Source organism: Oncorhynchus mykiss, chromosome 4 (genome assembly GCF_057628025.1).
Source record: "Oncorhynchus mykiss isolate SJ-2025 chromosome 4, ASM5762802v1, whole genome shotgun sequence".
NCBI classification, from domain to species: domain Eukaryota; kingdom Metazoa; phylum Chordata; class Actinopteri; order Salmoniformes; family Salmonidae; genus Oncorhynchus; species Oncorhynchus mykiss.
The window spans coordinates 66036825-66057786 of NC_143025.1; the positions used below are offsets into that span (position 1 = coordinate 66036825).

Here is a 20962-nt window from a genome sequence, read left to right on the forward strand (position 1 = left end):
AAATAAAATGTATTGCTTCAGATATTTGAAAATGTGAAATATAAGATTATGCAGACAATGTCAAAGATAAGGTAGTACCAAAAGGTGAATAAATGAAGATTGTTCACTCGGGCCATTTACCATTGGAAAACAATGGTCAGTTCCGGTCTGCTTAACGGGGTGGTTCTCTCATAGACACCAATGCAGTAGCAGCTGGGTCTGGTTTGCTTAGTTTATTCAATGTAATGTAACCAGAAAAAAATGAGGGAGTGGGGTGTGTCGCTTCCTCTTCTGTCTCTGGTAGAATTTTTTAATGTGGTTGCAGTTCCAGGTTTTGCCATAGGAGGCCACACTTACATAGGTTGTGTGCAAACGCAGCTATTGTAACATAGCACATGTGTACTTCTACAGACATAGCCCAATCAATAACTACTGTACACGACCAGGATGTAGGTAGAAATGTAATTATCAACCTTTCACATCATCACAATCTTTTCAGCATTTTCACTCTGTGTTGTACCTCTTTGCCACAGGATTTGATTGATAGGCTGATTGCTGTGAACTCAGATGTGAAAATTCATTCACTGTTCAACTACGAGCAATCTCACACGTTTGGCCTGAGGTAAGATCAATACTGTTCTCCGATCTTTCTTTCAGAATGAATGGGTGGTGGGAGCACAAAGGCACAGCAGTGCATGCATTGTGTGGTTTATCATCTGATTGGCCTGATTAGCCTGATCAATATGAGATTGACTCTTTGCTTTATGCTATTTTCATGCGACATCGACTGTCTGAATAATTCCACTGTATAAAAAGAGCTTTTCTCAGAATTGACTCGTATGTTTTCTTAGTTGAATTAAGGCTGTGTTACTGAGTCACTATTTTAGACACAGAGAAAGCAAATTAATATAACACTAAATCATTTGCTACAGATTAGACCCTACGACTGTTAAAGCTACCACAAAGGATATTCCTATTTTTGATAAGTCATTTTTTTCATTCTAAACATGATTTGATGTGAGTGTTTTGTTTTGTTTATATCGCTCACATCTTTTGTGAACTCTTTTTGTGAACTCTTCGCAACCTAGTGATGTATATGGATTGGAAAGGGCAATGTATTCCACATTGACTTCAAACAAACACCAGGCTGCCTCAGTGTTAACACGGCTGGCTGGTTCTTTCACTTTTACACACTTCTAGTGGTTATAGACTTGTCACTGGATGACCTCTGCCTCACTCTCTGTCTCTCTGAGGAGAGGTCATCATTACTGAGCCACTGTCCCTCCTCACGTCCTCATTTCACCCAACAACTGTCACAGCCGCCTGTGTGTCACTGGACTGGCTGGCAGGATATCACAGGGAGGACCTGTCAGAGCGACATGTACGGTGTCCATAGGACAGTCTAGACATGTCTAGTCTCTGACAGCACAGCACAGTGTAGATGTAGCAGCTGCTATGTGTTTATGGGTGAGTAAACCAGTTTTCTAGTGGAGGAAGAGTGGATAAATAATGCACAGCACTGTGAGTACAGACCACCTGATAACCATTTCTCAATGCTGAGGGGCTGTATTTATTCTCTGGCATGGAAGTAGCTCTTGGAAATGAGGAAAGTATTTTTTGTTCCACTTCCAAGCTGCCTTACTCAGGCTTGACTGGGTGTTAGCTCATCCACTGTTTTTTAGGGTTTCTCCACGCTAATTGTTCTTGGAACTGAACATAACATCCTCATCTTGAAAAGAACTGTAGATATAGGTTAGATGTTGACCTGCATGCTAAACAATGAAGGATGACTTGGGAAACGGACAGCCTTCAGAACTCACCAAAGCCATTCTGTCTTCCAATGGACGTCCAACTGAATGACTGAAGGTGCCCATCACACTGAGGGCATGATGACAGTTGACAGCAGCACAGAAATGAATCATCTTGCTTTGACAGAATGCTCTATCACAGCCGCAACTCACACCTCTCCTTGCTTAACCAGATCACATCCCTGTGTACCTCATCTCAAAGGGCTGTCTCTAGATTGTTCTCTTACAAACACCTTATTGTTTTTTAACACATTGCCCCTGAATTTTTCACTACTTTAGACTTATTTTCTCTCTGCTGTTTTGAATGTTCTGTATTTTTCTGCCGGAGGGACACACTGGTTTTGAAGTCAAAGTGAATCCTTAGCGATGGCCGCCCCAGTCAGAAGGAGGGCAAGTCAGTGTTGGTGTTTCAGGGAGCGTGGCGGAAACTGCAGATGAAAGAGCCTGAGCTGCATTCTCTTAGGAGGGCCCCACTCAGCTCCACCAAATATGCAAAATGGATCAATTAGGAGACTCTTGTTTTTGAAGAGGATGGCTTCCTGTTGACAAAACGCTGTGGCTGTGTAATTTGCTTGAACGGTTTTATTCAGTGTTCATTTCACAAGTGTCTCAGTAACACGTTGGCTCCCATTTTTCATGCTTAAAATAATGATCATGAATTGCCCTCACGCTGCACTCCTTATCAGAGCCTGTAATGATATGAACAAAGATGGAGCTCCTTACTCCCTGAATGCAGAACAAGCATTTATAATGTTTACTGCCTCCTGGCTGGCTTCTACACAATCTTTCACTTGTAGTTAATGATTTGACTGGTGGGATTATTTCTGCTCAAGGACTGGATATTTTTTTCCTGTTTACAAGAACTTGCATTCCTGCAGTTTGGTGTCTGTGTTGAAAGAATTATATCTAGAATTGCTCTGAGGGTCCCAAGATGGTTTTGGTCTTGAGTTAAAGAGCAGGCTGCAGTGGAATAACCATTTTGGTTGAGTGCAGCTTCAGTACAGTATGTTGTGTTTGCTGCCCAAATTCTGTTCAGTAGGATTGTGTCACTGTCACTGTAAAGGGACCAGGCTGATATGAACTGACTGCTAGGTAGGAAATCCCTTCATTATAGCCATTAGAGAGGGACATCTCTGTCACTTAACAATATAACCCAAGGTTGTCATATTTTACTGCTCACTTCCACCTGCCTGTTTTATTTCCCAGCTATGTTCTCCAAAAATACACAATGTCTCCGTCACATCGCTCCTGCATCCGCTTTCATGATTTATTACTCTCACAACTGCTGCATTAATGTTGAAATCTATTTCCACAACTCAGTTAGGGATTCTTTCTCCCTATTATGCAAAGCCCTCTGGCTTGGTCCTCTGCGGAGTCTGTTAATATACAAGGCAATAAGGCAGGCTAGCAGAAACAAATGATAGATTTCATAAGACCTGGGAAAAAGACAACATGATGTCCATTGTAGGTGTGTAAGCAGTAGGCAGCTAGACCCAATGAGTTGTCAGAGCAAGCACCCAATGGGTTGTCAGAGCAACATTTGGTTGTGGCTGAGTCATTTTAAAACTATTACGTCTGTACGATCTGTAATTCTATGTCCTTGAGAAGTAAAAATGTGTTTATCTATGTATTTTGGTGTACTTTCAGATTACTTAGTGTGATGTGCTGCAACCTAGACTCCCTCCTTCTTCTGGAGTCACAGTACAACATTTCCGACATGTTGCTGCAATGTCAGAAGGACAACATCACCGATCCATCGTCCGGTGAAGGGTATTTGAAAAGGGTTTTGTTTTCCTGTGCCTCATAGTGGTATGGCAGGCTTTGGTTCCACCGTTAGAGGTTAATCACAACAAAATAAGAAATGGATCATTTGCCTTGTCATGGAAATAAAGCGTAAACAAAAGGCAATTTCCAAAAGGTTGTTTTGAATACCTCCTTAATGGATATTGCAACTGTTCATGAATTGAAATGCTCCATATTGTCCTGTCACAAAAAAAATATATATCTGCATGCACGCTAGTTTTATTTCTGAAGTGGAGATTTCTCCTCCCATCTTTCCTTCCCCCCTCTCCTCTCTCAGCGATTTCATCATTGATGGTCTATCTGTGGAGAGGAACCACATCCTGGTGCGTATGAGTGTGATTGGAGGACCATCGGAGAGGAGACTTCCCCTTAGGGTCCTCCAGAAGGTCAGTGCCCTTCTACTCACACCCCTTGGCCTTACATCAAGTCGAGGAAGTCCTGATGACTGAAGGAATGGTTTTCCAGAACTGTGTGTTACACTTAAGTGCTATCATCTGCATACAAAAGGTTCATCATGGTAACCTGTTCCAGGGATGCTGTGATCTTCCGTGACCTGGAAAGACATGCTTTCAATAGCACCATGTCTTCAATGAATGTAAATAGCACAGACAAGATAATAAGGATTAGCAAACAAAACTCCATTAACACAGTACACTGAATCTGAAAAGTAAACCATGGTTCATATGTGATTTATATTCAAAATCTTTACATGTGGAATAGCTCAGATTTCACTTATTACATAGCATCTACAGACAATCAGTAATACACCATATTTGTATTAGGCGTGTCAATAATATGAGATACGTAAGCTTGTAGGAGTTTGTAAACAGAGAGATCACATACATTTTAACATAATGATTATTTATCTTTTTTTAGGGCACTGACCCTTATCCATGGCCGATGTTTTCATCATACCCTCTGCCCAAGTATTATATACTGAATCTTCCAAAGACAACCCGGTGTAAACAGGGTAAGAATTACATACTGCATCTTCCAAAGACAACCCGGGGTAAACAGGGTAAGCATTACATACTGAATCTTCCAAAGATAACCTGGGGTAAACAGGGTAAATATTACATTATACATTGTCAGGGATTGTGAAAAACTGAGTTTAAATGTATTTGGCTAAGGTGTATGTAAACTTCCGACTTCAACTGTATGTCAGTGTTGTTTAAAAGGTCAGGGTCAAGAAAGAAAATATATCTCTGATTGCATAATGGAGGCAAAAGTCTCTCCTGGAAGTTAATAAGAATGTGAATAAATGCATTTGGTAGTCGGAGTGAGCAATGTCTTTTTGTTTTGTCTGTAGACTGTGAGATAAGTGCCTTCCTGGCCTCCACCAAGAACACGGAGAGGGATGGGAGCTGGATGGATACCTGTAGGAGACAGTACTGCAAAGTCATGACCACCAAGTCCAACATTGTCTCAGGGAACGGTGGGTGATATACAATGATGTTATGTGTAGGGCAATACGTTTTTCTAGACAACATGGTCTAACCAGGAACACCTCTGGGCCCGAGATACGATACAGAGATATTCCTGGTCAGGTCACATGGTCAGAAGGGAAAAAACCCAGACCTAGACTTCTGACCCTGAATAGTTTATCAATAAAAACCCTGAATCAATATTTCTTGCCATTACATGATATGCTACAATCAATACGTTACACACTGTATTTGAGAACGATAGTTCAGTTGGGTTATAACTCATGTGTTTTATATTCAAACCACAGACGGAGGACACAGTATGTTAACATTTGATAGTCCGTTAAGTTCCCATGAATAAATGGACGATCAGTTTGTCAGTGGATGATCAATTTGTCAGTGGATGAAATGATAGACCCATATTGAGTGTCCTGACAACTAGATAATGAAGAACCAATAGCTATCTGCATATAACTGCAAGTGTATCAATGACCAATTTGTTAAGATTACTATCTTTCCCATATAAGATTTTCATTCACTGTACTTGTAATTGACCATACTTGTCATGTGTCAACTGTTGCGGTCTTTGAGGGTGTTCGTGTCATTCATTGGTTGCTAATCATCGAAACCGTCATGATTCATTGTGTGTTCAATTGCTTCCTCTGAATGTCAATCTAAAGTAGTTACATTTTGAATTATTTCTTGTGAAGGGATCACGGAGTGCAGAGTAAGAGACTTCATGATTTCTTATTTAATTCAGAGACAAAGAAGCGCCCAGGACGAGGGCCTTTGATGTAGCTTAAATTATAAAAATTGTCTACATAGAGCTTCCTCTCTTCATATATTAGATAAACAAGATGCTTGATTACCTTCCTATTTTCCCGGCTGTGTGTACAGTAAAAGCAGCTCAATTTGTACTTGCGTGATGTATCATTGAAGAGAGATGGCTTTTTCAAAGGCATCTGTGATGTTCCTAAATCCCACTATGTGTTTCCTGTATCCGCCCCCAGTCCTGGCTGATCTACTGGAGAAGGCTGTGTCGTACCTTTCTGCTTTGCCATCAGAATGTTTCTTCCCACCTGCGGACTACATAGGTGAGTGTGGCATTGTGAGTGAGTGATTCATCTTGCATTTTTGTGGAATTTGCCTTGAAGCTTTCCCAGTGGTGACACATTTATCAATCAAAAGTAAAGAGCAAATGATAAAATGCTGCTATCGGTGTCACATTCGCAGTTTTGTTATCTATAATTAACTGTTTTAATTAGTGATGAGTCCCTCATCTACAGTTGTAGTCGGAAGTTTACATACACTTAGGTTGGAGTCATTAAAACTCGTTTTTCAACCACTCCACAAATGTCATGTTAACAAACTATGGTTTTGCCAAGTCATTTTTACAACAATTGTTTACAGACAGACTATTTCACTTTTCACTAATTCACTGTATTCCAGTGGGTTAGAAGGATGATAGGCTACTTGATAGGCTAATTGACATAATTTGAGTCAATTGGAGGTGTACCTGTGGATGTATTTCAAGGCCTACCTTCAAACTCAGTGCTTCTTTGCTTGACATCATGGGAAAATCAAAAGAAATCAGCCAAGACCTCAGAAAAACAAATGTAGACCTCCACAATTCTGGTTCATCCTTGGGAGCAATTTCCAAATGCCTGAAGGTACCACGTTCATCTGTACAAACAATAGTACGCAAGTATAAACACCATGGGACCACGCAGCCGTCATACCGCTCAGGAAGGAGACGCGTTCTGTCTCCTAGAGATGAATGTACTTTGATGCAAAAAGTGCAAATCAATCCCAGAACAACAGCAAAGGACCTTGTGAAGATGTGGGAGGAAACAGGTGCAAATGTATCTATATCCACAGTAAAACGAGTCCTATATCGACATAACCTGAAAGGCCTCTCAGCACTGCTCCAAAACTGCCATAAAAAAAGCCAGACTACGGTTTGCAACTGCACATGGGGACAAAGATTGTACTTTTTGGAGAAATGTCCTCTGGTCTGATGAAACAAAAATAGAACTGTTTGGCCATAATATGTTTGGAGGAAAAACGGGGATGCTTGCAAGCCAAAGAACACCATCCCAACCGTGAAGCACGGGGGTGGCAGCATCATGTTGTGGGGGTGCTTTGCTGCAGGAGGGACTGGTGCACTTCAGAAAATAGATGGCATAATGAGGTAGGAAAATTATGTGGATATATTGAAGCAACATCTCAAGACATTAGCCAGGAAGTTAAAGCTTGGTCGCCAATGGGTCTTCCAAAGGGACAATGACCCCAAGCATACTTCCAAAGTTCTGGCAAAATGGCTTAAGGACAACAAAGTCAAGGTATTGGAGTGGCCATCACAAAGTCCTGACCTCAATCCCATAGAACATTTGTGGGAAGAACTGGAAAGGTGTGTGCGAGCAAGGAGGCCTACAAACCTGACTCAGTTACACCAGCTCTGTCAGGAGGAATGGGCCAAAATTCACCAAACTTATTGTGGGAAGCTTTTGGAAGACTACCCGATATGTTTGACCCAAGTTAATCAATTTAAAGTGTATGTAAAAAAAAAAGTTAATCAATTGAGTGTATGTACACTTCTGACCCACTGGGAATGTGATGAAAGAAATAAAAGCTGAAATGAATCACTCTCTACTATTATTCTGACATTTCACATTCTTAAAATAAAGTGGTGATCCTAACTGACCTAAAACAGGGAATTCTTACTAGGATTAAATGTCAGGAATTGTGAAAAACTGAATTTAAATGTAGTTGGCTAAGGTGTTTGTAAACTTCCGACTTCAAATGTATGTGGATATCTAATGTCAGGACAAATCAGCATCCATCCGCCACTCATATAGAATGGAACATTTTAAATCCAACTCAAATATAGTTTTTTTAGTTTTTCACTCTCCATCTCCCCCTAGTGATATAATCATTTCCCATGTATTATTTATCTCATGCAATGTGCTCCATCATGACATCTGGCTCTTTGTCCAGAAATCCAAAGGCAGGTTATTTACTGTTCAGTGAGCACATTCTCTCCATCTCATCACTAGTTATTTAACTAACTTTCCCTTGAAGCTCAAAGGAACCTCAGTGCTTTGGTGTTCTTTTAGCCTCATTATGCTATCAACACACATCAACATTTTCAGGGTCCAATGAGACCTCACTGCCCATTATCTATTAATGGGAGCTAGCTAATAACTTTAGACCAGTCAGTGATGGTCTGTCATTTCTAAAGCTTTGGTGCTGATTTGAAATTTTTTTTTTCATGTTTTCTTGGAGCTTAGTTTTAGTGTTTCCTCAAACCTAGGCTAACATGCCTTTATCACTGTTTGAGACCCCTTCCCTTATATATGTTCCGTTATGTGTTCCTGTAGAATTCTGTTAATAAATGTCTAATAGTATATGGTTGACTTGGTAACATGCAGAGGTGCGTCAGTGTTTCTCATTGAGCCCTCTGGGTTTTAGTCCTGATCAATACCATGAATGTGGCAGGGCTTGCAAACTATCACAGATTACAAAGGGAAACCCAGCTGAGAGTTGCCCTGTGATGTGAGCCTACCAGATAAGCTAAATTCCTTCTATGCTCGCTTCAAGGCAAGAAACACTGAACCATGCTGTCCCCTGACGACTGTATGATCACACTCTCCGTAGCCGATGTGAGAGAATTTTAAGTGCTTTCAACAGGTTAACATTCACAAGGCCGCAGGCCCAGAGGGATTACCAGGGCGAGTACTCAAAGCATGCGCACCTCTGTCTTCACTGACATTTTCAACATCTCTCTGACCCCGTCTGTAATATCTACATCAGGACTGCCCAACCCCATACCTGGAGATCTACCGTCCTGTGGGTTTTCAGTCCAACCCTAAATTAACACACCAGATTCTAATTAGCTGCTCAACATGACCTTAACTAGCTGAATCAGATATGCTAAATTAGGGTTGGACTGAAAACCTACAGGACAGTAGATCTCCAGGAAGAGGGTTGGACTGAAAACCTACAGGACAGTAGATCTCCAGGAAGAGGGTTGGACTGAAAACCTACAGGACAGTAGATCTCCAGGAAGAGGGTTGGACTGAAAACCTACAGGACAGTAGATCTCCAGGAAGAGGGTTGGGCAGCCCTGACCTACATGTTTCAAGCAAACCACCATAGTCCCTGTGCCTAAGAATGCCAAGGTAACCTGTCTAAATGACTACCACCTCATAGCACTCACATCTGTAGCCATTAAACGCTTTGAAAGGCTGGTCATGGCTCACATCAACACCACCATTGCAGACCCGCTCCAATTCGCATACTGCCCCAACAGATCCACAGATGACACAATCTCTATTGCACTCCACACTGCCATTTCCCACCTGTTTTAAAAGAACACCTATGTGAGAATGCTGTTCATTGACTACAGCTCAGTGTTCAACACCATAGTGCCCTCCAAGCTCATCACTAAGCTCAGGAACCTAGGACTGAACACCTCCCTCTGCAACTGGATCCTGGACTTCCTGACGGGCCGCCACCAGATGGTTAGGGTAGGCAACAACATATCTGCCACGCTGACCCTCAACACAGGGGTCCCCAATGGGTGCATGCTCAGTTCCCTCCTGTAATCCCTGTTCACCCAGGACTGCGTGGCCGCACACGACTCCAACACCATCATTAAGTTTGCCGACAACGCGACGGTGGTAGGCTTGATCACTGATGACAATGAGACAGCCTATAGGGAGGAGGTCAGAGACTTGGCAGTGTAGTGCCAGGACAACAACCTCTCCCTCAACGTCAGCAAGATAAAGGAGCTTATCGTGGACTACAGGAAACGGAGTGCCGATACGCCCCCATTCACGTCGACGGGGCTGTAGTAGAGTGGGTCGAGAAGTTCCTCAGTGTCCACTTCACTAAGGACCTATTATGGTCCAAACTCACCAACACAATCGTGAAGAGTGCACAACATCACCCCTCCCCCTGAAAAGATTTGGCATGGGCCCACAGATCCTCAGAAAGTTCTACAGCTGCACCACTGAGAGCATCTTGACTGGCTGCATTACCGCTTGGTATGGCAACTGCTCGGCATCTGACCGCAAGGGGCTACAGAGGGTAGTGAGTACGGCCCAGTACCTCACTGGGGCCAAACTCCCTGCTATTCAGGAAATTTATACCAGGCAGTGTCAGAGGAAGGCCCTAAAAATACTCAAGCCACCCAAGTCATAGACTCTTCTCTCTGCTACCACATGGCAAGCGGTACCAGAGCTCCAAGTCTGTGACCAAAAGGCACCTGAACAGCTCCTAAGACTGATGAACAATTAATCAAATGGCTACCAGGACTATTTACATTGACCCTTTATTATCATTTATTTATCTTAGTTATTTTGCACTGACTCCATTGCACTGGCTGTATGCACACTCACTAAACTCTACCCACACACTCACACTACATACGCTCACACACACAAAACACACACACACACATGCATATTGGTGCCATACACACACACTCACAGATAGACACTTTCACACACTCTGCTGCTACTCTGTTTATGATATATCCTGATTGCCCTGTCACTTTTACCCCTACCCACATGTACATACTGTATTACCTTAACTACCTCGTACCCCTGCACATTGACTCGGTACTGGTACTCCTTGTGTACAGCCTCGTTATTGTTTTTATTGCGTTACTATTTCCTTTTTTATTTAGCAAATATGTGTCTTACTTTTTAACTCTACACTGTAAAGTAAGCATTTCACTGTAAAGTCTACTCCTGTTGTATTTGGCGCATGTGACAAATTACATTTGATTTTGATTTGAAGTGTTCTTTCTCCGCTTCGCTTGCTTAACTCAAACACACACTGGAGTCTCTTTGTGCGAGACATGCTCATTAGAGCTGAGCTGTAACTCTTGGGCTGTACTGTAGCTCACAAAGGAGGGTGAATCGTAGAAAAAGTCTAAAGAAACTTGAAAAGTCAAGAAAACCATTTCTCCCTCACACTCTCCATCTCCCCCTCAGACACACATGCACACACACACACTCCAATGCCCTGTTTTCCCCTTTTGTCCTTTCCTCCGTGAAGTTATTCCTTTCACCAAATGGTCCATCAGGGGAGCAGTTGTCATAGCCTGTGCGGTTTAGCTCTCTTCCCCTCTCCTGTCATGGCTTGTGATTGACATTAACAACAGGCTCGCAGATTTGCTCATGTCGAGGGGCTGCCATTATCTGGTGGAGAATAATTTACTGGAGTTCCTTCACCTCACTCCCAGGCCTTTCTCAGGGGCTCATCTATCAAGAAGAAACAATGGCAGACGGGAGAGAGAAGCCATTCATCTCCATTAGATAGTCATTTCAATCAGGGAGTGGCACTGATATTAATAAAGAGGGAAGAGTAGTTTCCACAGAGCTGCAGGTTTACTTCACACTCATCAAGGCCATTTTCTCAATTAAAGCATGCGTTGGTTTCTATGATGAATACAGAACGCTCGTCTGATCATCTCTGCAATGTATCACTTGATGCGAGATTAGGGTTTGAGTCATTTCGCCAAATGAGCGAGCATTGTCAAAGGCACAGTCGCTTTGCTTTGCCACAGTCATTGAATTGACATTTTTATTGATGGCTGGGGAGCGCTAGTGAGTAAACCCCTGGTAATTTCCAGTTCCTTTATTGCCTGTTTTATAGCGTCGGGGAGCGGCATAAAGACTGGCAGCCTGTCGTCTGTGGACCAGCTGGGGATTCGGGCCTCTCTCAGGTAACGCCATCTGCATCCTCAAAGTCTGAACCTCCCAGCTTTGTTCCAATCTCCCCAGTAGGCACCAGCCATTTTCTCAGAGAGGGCAGGTACTCAACGGCCAATAAAGATAACAAAAAAACGATTATTACAGAATGATGTGGTGATCAGCACTATTGCAGACATTCTAGAACAATAGGTCAACGTTCTATGAACTCAAATGAGATATTGCATACTCTTTGGGCAATATGCTAATGAGAGATGAGCGTTAAGACAAGGCTAATTTAGGCTAATTATATCCTTCTATTAACCCTAATTGTTCTGATTGAACACCACATCATTTGTTAAATAGATGAGTCAAAGTGTGATCTACAGTAAGATCCTGAATGTTTGAATTTGTGTCTGTTTGTTTGTAGGTATGGGAGACATCTGAACTTACTGAGGGATAACTCTGAGCAGGACCTCTGTCTTTTGATGAAGCATTGCCAAGAGCTCCTATCTCAACAGAGAGCGAAATTCACGTCGGAGCTTTGTATCCTTATCAGCTATGTTGACAACCATACGAATCTCAATGGGACTGACTAAGCATCCGCTGACTATTCCAGAGTCAGTAAAGTGATATCATATATTGTTTTCTCTCAGAAGGAAGAAAATATATTTTACACCTGCTTTTTTCAAGGACGCAACATGAACCCTCAAGAGGCTTTCAGAAACTTACATTTTTGTCAATTGAATGATACTTGAAGTTCTGCTGAGATTCCTCTCTTTATTCCCTGATAAGAGCCTCTCATATGACTATGCTCTGTTTTAAATTCAGATTCATACGTCTATGTTTATCATCATCATCGTCCACTCCCCTACAGTATGTGTCTGTCAATCACATTGAGGAGGCCCACTGCATCCAGCCTCGGGCCCCTCAATCTTTAACCCCTCTCCTGCCTGCTGAGACTGACCTGTGGTGCTCTAGGTGTGGTTTTTATAGTGGCCCTGGTGATGTCCAGTCAGACAGGCCCAGATGTTGCACTCTGTCAGAGCCTCTCCATAACTCCCCCCCACCAGACACTCTGCAGGGAGCCTACCCCGGTCATGACTGGTTCGCCTCCACCGTGTTCCTCATCATGGCTGGAGACATGGAGAGAGCACTCCGCCTCCTCCTCCACCTCTCCACCCTGCTCACATCAGCCTTCCTCTGGCCCGCCAGGCTCCACGGATCGGTGAGTCCAGCAGCCCACCCCTCGTTCTTCCAGGAAGGGACTGAATACTAAGTTGCCTCCAGTCTGACAGATAGAGCGTAGCTCTTTTCTCTCCCTGCTCTCTCCCTTTGTTTCTCCCTGCCTTCTATTTTCAGGCAGCTCTGGAAGTAGTCAAGGAAGAGGACGGTTAAAAGTATGTAAGGAGATAAACACGTCTTTCATTTGGTGGGAGCGTGTAATGAATCCTGCTGCAAAATTGGATTCTTATGAAATACTGTCATTTGTATGGCCATACATTGGAAAGATGCATTTTAGAGTTGCATTTTAATGCTAAATATTCTCACCCAATTTATGCACCACAAGCCAAATCATACGCGTTTGAGTTATGTTATCGTTTGTATCTGTGTAGACTAGGGATTCTTAATACTGTGTGTTTTCTTGATGGAAATGGTGGATATGATAAGATTATGCTGGAATAGTCATTATCAATGTCCCCACTTACATTTGGAAACAGCCATCTCTGGCTGCTGATGACGTTGAATACTCAGCCGTTAATAGTGCTTCAGCAGTAAGAATATGTCTCGGAAATGGTGGAAGCGTTTGTACAACTGATTACAAATCTTCATGGCTCTGCCATCCGAACAGCAGTGCATGCAAATCAGGATGTATGCAGACAGATGGGAGTAAGCACACCATGTCGCAGATGAGGGAGAATTACTAAACAGTGGCGACACAATCCTCTGTAAATTTTATGCGGCCGATGCTGTCAATACCTAGAAGAACAGAGGGACAAGTGATTAAGTGATAGTAGCAAATTCACACAGTGTACCCAGTGAAACACATACATACACGCACGCACGCACACTGCGTTCTCCGAAAGCATTGGGCTCTGACAATTCTGTTTGGAGGAAATTAAGGAGTGAAAATCAGACCAATCCGCTGTCTGCTGTTTGTGTGGCATTTGGCGTTCACATTTGGCAAGTTTAGCTATTAACCTACAGAGCTTGGCTTTTGTAGTTAGTTACTATGCGTTGTAAATCTGAACTTCTCTTCGCCTTTTAGGTTCACCTGCCCATGGAGATTGCTCAGTCTAGCATCCATCCGGTCTACTCATGCACAGCACACTATGTCGAGATGCTGCTGAAGACTGAAGTGCCTCTAGTTTTCTCTGCCTTCAGGATGTCTGGTTTTACCCCCTCCCAGGTATAATATCACCCTCCGTCCTTTCACTCGTCCAAATGTTTCACTCGTCAGGGTGCTATTATAATGAAATGGACACCCTAAGGGACTATTTTGACCATGTTTATGACCATTAAAATGGGATAGAAAATGAGTTTTCATGAACCGGCATAATACGTTTTCCTCAAGGTGACAGTAGTACTTATTCTCCATATAAAAGTTCAGAACTGAGGCTGCGGAATCCCTCTGTTGTTCGGCTTGCCACAGTTGATTCCCTTGACGTCAACTTTCATCCTCAAACAAAGAGTTCACCTTGAAAAATCTTCCTTTTGATCTCATCTCCTTTTGGCTCAGTGTTTCAGGCGGACTGTCATCTCAGACGTAATGTGTGTCAACAGGGACTATAAGCCAAAGAGTCTCTCACAATAAAAAAAAAGTTTATAATATAGCTTTTAAGTCAAAGTCATTGGGTGCAAACTATTGAATGCACTTCCTCCCAGTTTCCCAATCACAGCTCTATATATAAATCCAGTATATTCTTTGCCATAAATGAAAATATACCCTAATAAGTTGAGTTTTGAAAACATGACAAATCAGGAATCACGTCATGAATCTGACCATCGGATGAAGGTCAGATTCATTCCTCCATCAGGAAGGGCAAGATATTATTGTGCTCCTGGGTGCCTCGTTAAAATTCCAGCTGCAGCTACGCCACATCCTTTGAAGTTGCTCGGAAAGATATTCAGAGAATGTAAACATACAGAGTAAATTGCAGTGTGGAGTTGGTGGGCAGAGGTGGAGGGCCTAGCAGAACAGGCTGGGACTTGAGTTAGCTCTGTCTGACTGAATAGTTCAAGTTGAATTCACTTCTTTCCCTTCAAAATACTGTAATTGAAAATAACTTGAGAAGACAATGCATTCTCAACATGCTCTTAGAGGCCCAGTTAGAAAGAACTGTAAAGGGTGTCCAGTGTACTGGTAATTCTGACAGGAAAACCAATTAGGATTTGTCATTGTTTTTATTGGTGCATTATATGAGCTTGATAGTAATCCATTATGCATTGAAAATAAACTCAAAAAACAAAACGTCCTCTCACTGTCAATTGCGTTTATTTTCAGCAAACTTAACGTGTGTAAATATTTGTATGAACATAAGATTCAACAACTAAGACATAAACTGAACAAGTTCCACAGACATGTGACTAACAGAAATTGAATAATGTGTCCTTGAACAAAGGGGGGGTCAAAATCAAAGTAACAGCCAGTATCTGGTGTGACCACCAGCTGCACCAGATTTGCCAGTTCTTGCTGTGAGATGTTACCCCAGTCTTCCACCAAGGCACCTGCAAGTTCCTGGACATTTTTGGGGGGATTGGCCCTATCCCTCACCCTCCGATCCAACAGGTCCCAGACGTGCTCAATGGGATTGAGATCCGGGCTCTTCGCTGGCCATGGCAGAACACTGACATTCCTGTCTTGCAGGAAATCCCGCACAGAACGAGCAGTATGGCTGGTGGCATTGTCATGCTGGAGGGTCATGTCAGGATGAGCCAGCAGGAAGAGTACCACATGATGGAGGAGGATGTCTTCCCTGTAACCCACAGTGTTGAGATTGCCTGCAATGACAACAAGCTCAGTCCGATGATGCTGTGACACACCGCCCCAGACCATGACGGAACCTCCATCGCTGTCTTAAGCGTCTCCCAGTACGGACATTGCAATTTATTGCCCTGGCCACATCTGCACTCCTCATGCCTCCTTTCAGCATGCCTAAGGCACGTTCACACAGATGAGCAGGGACCCTGGGCATCTTTCTTTTGGTGTTTTTCAGAGTCAGTAGAAAGGCCTCTTTAGTGTCCTAAGTTTTCATAACTTTGACCTTAATTGCCTACCGTCTGTAAGATGTTAGTGTCTTAACGACCGTTCCACAGGTACATGTTCATTAATGGTTTATGGTTCATTGAACAAGCATGGGAAACAGTGTTTAAACCCTTTACAATGAAGACCTGTGATATTATTTGGATTTTTACAAGTTATCTTTGAAAGACAGGGTCCTGAAAAAGGGAGGTTTCTTTTAAAAAACTTTTTTTTACCTCTTGTCCTCTGTGTGCTGCAGTATCCTAGGTAGAGTGTTAAGTCAGTTTATTATGGTCAGTCAGACTGTCCAGTTATTTTTCATGTAACCCCAGTTATTAAAGCACATGGTAGACTTACAACCACTCTGCATGCTCCACAAAGCTATTGCCTCAAAGCCTTAATACTCTTTTCATTAGATTTTTTAAAAAGCATAGCCCTTTATTTTCATCACTTCAACCATCTAATTTTATGGTTTACATTCTTTATATAATTGATTTAATGTGTGGGCGGATGTTTTTCCAGATGTGTGTGCAGTGGCTAGGCCAGTGTTTCTGGAACTACCTGGACTGGTCTGAGATCTGCCACTACGTGTCCACCTGTGTGGTGATGGGGCCGGACTACCAGGTGTACATGTGTGTGGCTGTGCTGAAACACCTGCAGCAGGACATCCTGCAGCACACACAGACCCAGGACCTGCAGGTCTTCCTCAAGGTGAGTGTTTGTCTACCTGGGGTTAGTGAATCGGGTCTTCAGCAGATAACAGCAGAGTCCACGCTCCATCAACAGCCTCTGACAGTAGTTTGAATAAAAGATCATGTTATGGCTGTATCTGGAGATATGCTTGTGATGAATTGTAGCATGCATTTTTGTAGCAAATACAGCTTGACAGAAACACACTTACGCAGTCGCTTCACTGTCCTCGGTTCAACTTGGAAAGTTTGAAACATGCCATCTTGTATATGCTCATTGAGGTTCACACTTTGAGTAATAGGAGAAGGGTTTAAGCCGGACTTCGGATGGGTTTGTTGGGTTTTCACGTATCTACACCTTCTGAGTCTATATTTCATGTCAATAAAACATTGAAATGGAAATGACTTGTTACAATTGTTCTTGATGTCAGTCTGCAGCTTGATGCGGTGGAAGACACAAAGTGAAAAAGCATCGTCAGTGACTCAGATGTTACATGGAAAAACTGAAAATAAAGCCTTTCTTTGTGAAAATTCTAAAGAAGATGCCTGTCGTTACACAATGCTGCCATAGGTTTTATCACCCAAAGAACTGCTCCGAAACATTTTCTAAAGTGCCTTCCAACATGTCCACTTCTTCCCCTACTTACTTCTCTCTCACGGTAACAATAAGATCAAGGCTGCGGTACAGTTGGTATACCTTCTTGCTGTATGAATTCTTATCTGTTCACTATTTCCACATGTTTGACGGTGTTTACAGCTCTTTTCTGGGTGACAAGTGATAAAGGGAAATTGCTTTGGTCATTTTGATGGATTTTCATACAAAGATTGGCGTCTACAGAGAAAAAAACAGGATGTAGGATGTTCTTCAGGCTAATCTCACATTTATCATGACGGCACTCTCATGTTTTGACAGGGTGATTAAGTGAATGTACTCCTGAACATACTGCAAATAACAGGTCTATCTTATGTCTGGCAATGTACTCAGACACAAAGACCTCGTACCTGTACCTCTCTACATCATTTAAAGCATGAATTTAAGAATGTGAAATTAGCTTTGCACTTGTTTGATCAGGGTTGTTCATGAAAAAGTAAAATGTGCTTTTTGATCTTGATTGAAGGTTAGGGTTAGGCGTTCAGATTAGGCTTAGCAGTATGGTTAAGGTTCGGTTTAAATCAGATTTTAAGATTTTGTGACTGTGCTAGCTAGTGACCACTCTGCATAGTTGCCTCCAGGTCAAGATTCATGACAATAAATGCCAACCTGCCCTTTGGGTGCTGTGTTCTGTAGGTAGCAAACAGAATACACTTGCACTGCACACCAAGTGTTTTTCATTTTCATTGTCTGTGAACTTGAGAATCCCCATAAAGGATGTGTCACTCAGAGTAATTATAATACCTTAAAGTAAATTGCCAACAGTACAAATGACCAAATTAAATGTTATCTTCTTGTCCCTAGCATTTTGGCCTTGATCCAATTGGGGTTGTTAAGTTAGGTCATACCACATACTGGCTGCACTATTACAGGTTGTTAAGTCCACGTTGTTGTTGGTTGTATATTGCTATGCCACCCTCCTTACCACACACACACGCACACACAGCCCATTAAGCTCTGGACTAGGAGCCTAACCAGAGTTGTTGTGTTCTCTTCTCTCCCCTTGATTCCCATCAGGAGGAACCCATCCAAGGCTTCAGAGTGAGTAATTACCTTGAGTACATGGAGGGTCTGGAGCGCAGTTACAGAACAATGGTACTGACAGACATGAACAATATCTCCCAGAGAGTCAGCTAGCAGTGCTAAGACACGCAATAGTCTCCACTCACCAGGCTGCACTGGGACTGGTTATAACAAGGTAAAGGATTCTCAAGACGGGTTTAACATTTGATATTGTGTATGCTCTCTGTAAATGTTTGTATTTTTTAACCTCTAAGATCTGATATTTCTCGCCGTATTTAAAGATGTACAGTGGCATATAATGTATGTATGCCATGTTATTTAACGGATTGAGAATGTTATGAAATACATGGTAATTAACTTCTTGATTGACGTACTTGCTTGTCTATTTACATCTTCATGGATCTTCTTGAAATGTTCTGATCATTCTCTATATTAATCCAACCTTAAGGGCATAATGATATTTACCTGTAAACCTACTGACCTCTCCTATCCGATACAGCCCCTACTAATACCTCCACTAGACAATATGATGACTGTTTGTTCACACCTTTTAATTCCACTTCTACTCGTCAATGCATTACAGATCATAAGCTCCTAACCGTAATGGGAGGTGTATGGTCTGTGTACGTGCTACAAGTGTCGCTTACCAAGTGTATCTATGTTGTGGGTCCAATCTCCTCATTGAGAGGCTTGATAGTGACCGTGGAGAGGCAGCGTGTTGTTGTCACAAGTCTTAGTAAACAGCCCATCTCTCTCTCTTTCAGCTGAACCATCTGATACGAACGCCTCTGAATAATGAATGAGATCGTTAAAGCCTTTGGTTGCTCCAACACGACTGTTAAATATTATATACTGTTTACCATCTACGTAGGGCAGAGGTCGATAGAAGAGATAGAAATCAGTGCCACAAAATGTTTACCCGATAAGCACTTGAAGTGAGGTTTTAAAATGAGTTTGACTTTTATTTCTTTATCTTTGATCTCCATGTGTTAAATAAAATTGAACATTCAGTCTAGGTTTGATTGTCTGTCAGTGTCCTTTGTCCCCTGTTGGTGCGTCCCATAATTCCGTTGTGCTAAATCAATTAGTTTCAGTGTAATGAGCTGTTTATTTAAATGATGTGAAAAATCTCATCGGCCAACACTGCTGCATCTGCTGGAGATGGCGCTTAGATTACCTTTTAGAAATGACAACAGCAACCTTTACGGTAATGATGACTCTAATAGTTCATCTCAATGATAGACTTTAAATTACAGGAACTCATTTGAATTGGCTAATTAGTTATCATTACACTGATTGTGGTAATTAAGGCACACCCTCAGCTGCTGTGCGACACTACCATGCCAAACCTTTTCTTAGCAGATTCACAATTTTATTATTTATTTATTTATTTTGTACTTGTATTTCAAATGGTTGCTAATGCCTATGTTGGTGCGGTATACTGTTCACCTTGCATGTGTGTGGAGCCGGTTGGTTTGGGAATAACAACTCAACACCGCACACCATTACATCAGACATATTGATGGGCAACCAACTCACAGAATAGTATAGGTCATTGGATGCCATCTTAACTTAGTATTTTACAACCACGTCTTTGCTGACTATAACAATTTACAATTGTTTATTGATCCAAAAGTGCATTAAACAGCGGTAGAAACTCCATAACTTGAGTTTCCATTCCATTGCTGCCTCCCCTTTAATTTGAAATGGGCTGGTGTTTATTAAAATGCAAGAGGTAGACTCTCGTAGTCCCTCTGCCTAAACCCTGCTTACGTCAACCCCTAGATTGACAGTTTGTCCCGTCTGAGAGAGAACAGAACGACGGAGAGAAAATAATACATTCCGTTCTCTTCGTTGGATAGAGGTGGAAGAAGGAATTGGATGGAAAGGACAAGATAATAGGGAGACCAATCAGGAAACTTGAAACAACTCTTGAAGAAAGATTCTTTGTCATGGGCACAGGTTCTGAATTGGTAGATATTCACGAGGCAACATTTTGCTTGGTCTTTTAAGATTGTAATAGCATTGCTGTCCCCAACATAGTGGCTAAGTGGTTGGCTATATATGCCCTATCCATTTCTCCACATCTAATCTAATGCCTCCATGATCTAACGTTTCATAATTGTATTAGTCCACAGTCACACTTCGACTTCATCACTGTTGATCCACATCATTGTTTGTTGCCGTTTGAAAAGCAGTTGTAGGCGTTTGTACAGAGATTTGTATAGAGCCCATGAGAGAGTAGAATGGTAGAATGAGAACCAAAGGCAACGAGTGAACTGTAAATGATAACCCGGCCAAACAAACTCCCTCTAAGTGTCTATCAGTTGTAATCACTGCATTGGCCACACTCCCAAAGTGTTTATTCCACTCACTGGTCCCAGGTCAGTGGAGGAGGACTGAACTAGAAAGGTGCAGAGGCACGACTGTGGCACCTGGCTGGCAAAGGAATCAGCTTTGCATGTTTTCATTCTGTGTCATCCAAGCCGTTGCACTCTGACCCTTTGGGAGACCTTGTGAAGGAGAACTGTAAATTGACCTGTAGATTGCTTGGAGACTCCTCGCTTTAGAGAGGAGAGGTGAGTGGATCGATAGCGCATTAATCACCCTGGTCAACTTGCTCTTATTACTCCCCTTTCA

General features: G+C 42.3%; 1 protein-coding gene across 7 annotated transcripts in view; it reads left to right on the top strand.

Moving 5' to 3' along the window:
- tbc1d32 (TBC1 domain family, member 32) overlaps nucleotides 1-19337 on the top strand; it is a 41989-nt gene extending 22652 nt beyond the window's left edge. For 4 of the 7 annotated variants that reach the window (XR_005051474.2, XR_005051476.2, XR_002473267.3 and 1 more), the window contains 13 exons: nucleotides 513-601; nucleotides 3435-3557; nucleotides 3868-3976; nucleotides 4467-4560; nucleotides 4900-5025; nucleotides 6025-6108; nucleotides 11681-11750; nucleotides 12146-12261; nucleotides 12789-12943; nucleotides 13985-14125; nucleotides 16481-16669; nucleotides 18317-18497; nucleotides 19087-19337. Coding sequence is in view for 3 of the 7 variants with exons in the window: in XM_090232741.1 (XP_090088867.1) it covers nucleotides 513-601; nucleotides 3435-3557; nucleotides 3868-3976; nucleotides 4467-4560; nucleotides 4900-5025; nucleotides 6025-6108; nucleotides 11681-11750; nucleotides 12146-12261; nucleotides 12789-12943; nucleotides 13985-14125; nucleotides 16481-16669; nucleotides 18317-18436 (1416 nt within the window). In the remaining 4 variants the exon portion in view is untranslated. Of the gene's footprint in view, nucleotides 1-512; nucleotides 602-3434; nucleotides 3558-3867; nucleotides 3977-4466; nucleotides 4561-4899; nucleotides 5026-6024; nucleotides 6109-11680; nucleotides 11751-12145; nucleotides 12262-12788; nucleotides 12944-13984; nucleotides 14126-16480; nucleotides 16670-18316 lie in introns of all 7 variants that reach the window. The other 3 variants (XM_090232741.1, XM_090232740.1, XM_090232742.1) reach the window with 1 other exon arrangement.
- The last annotated feature ends 1625 nt before the right edge of the window (nucleotides 19338-20962 follow it).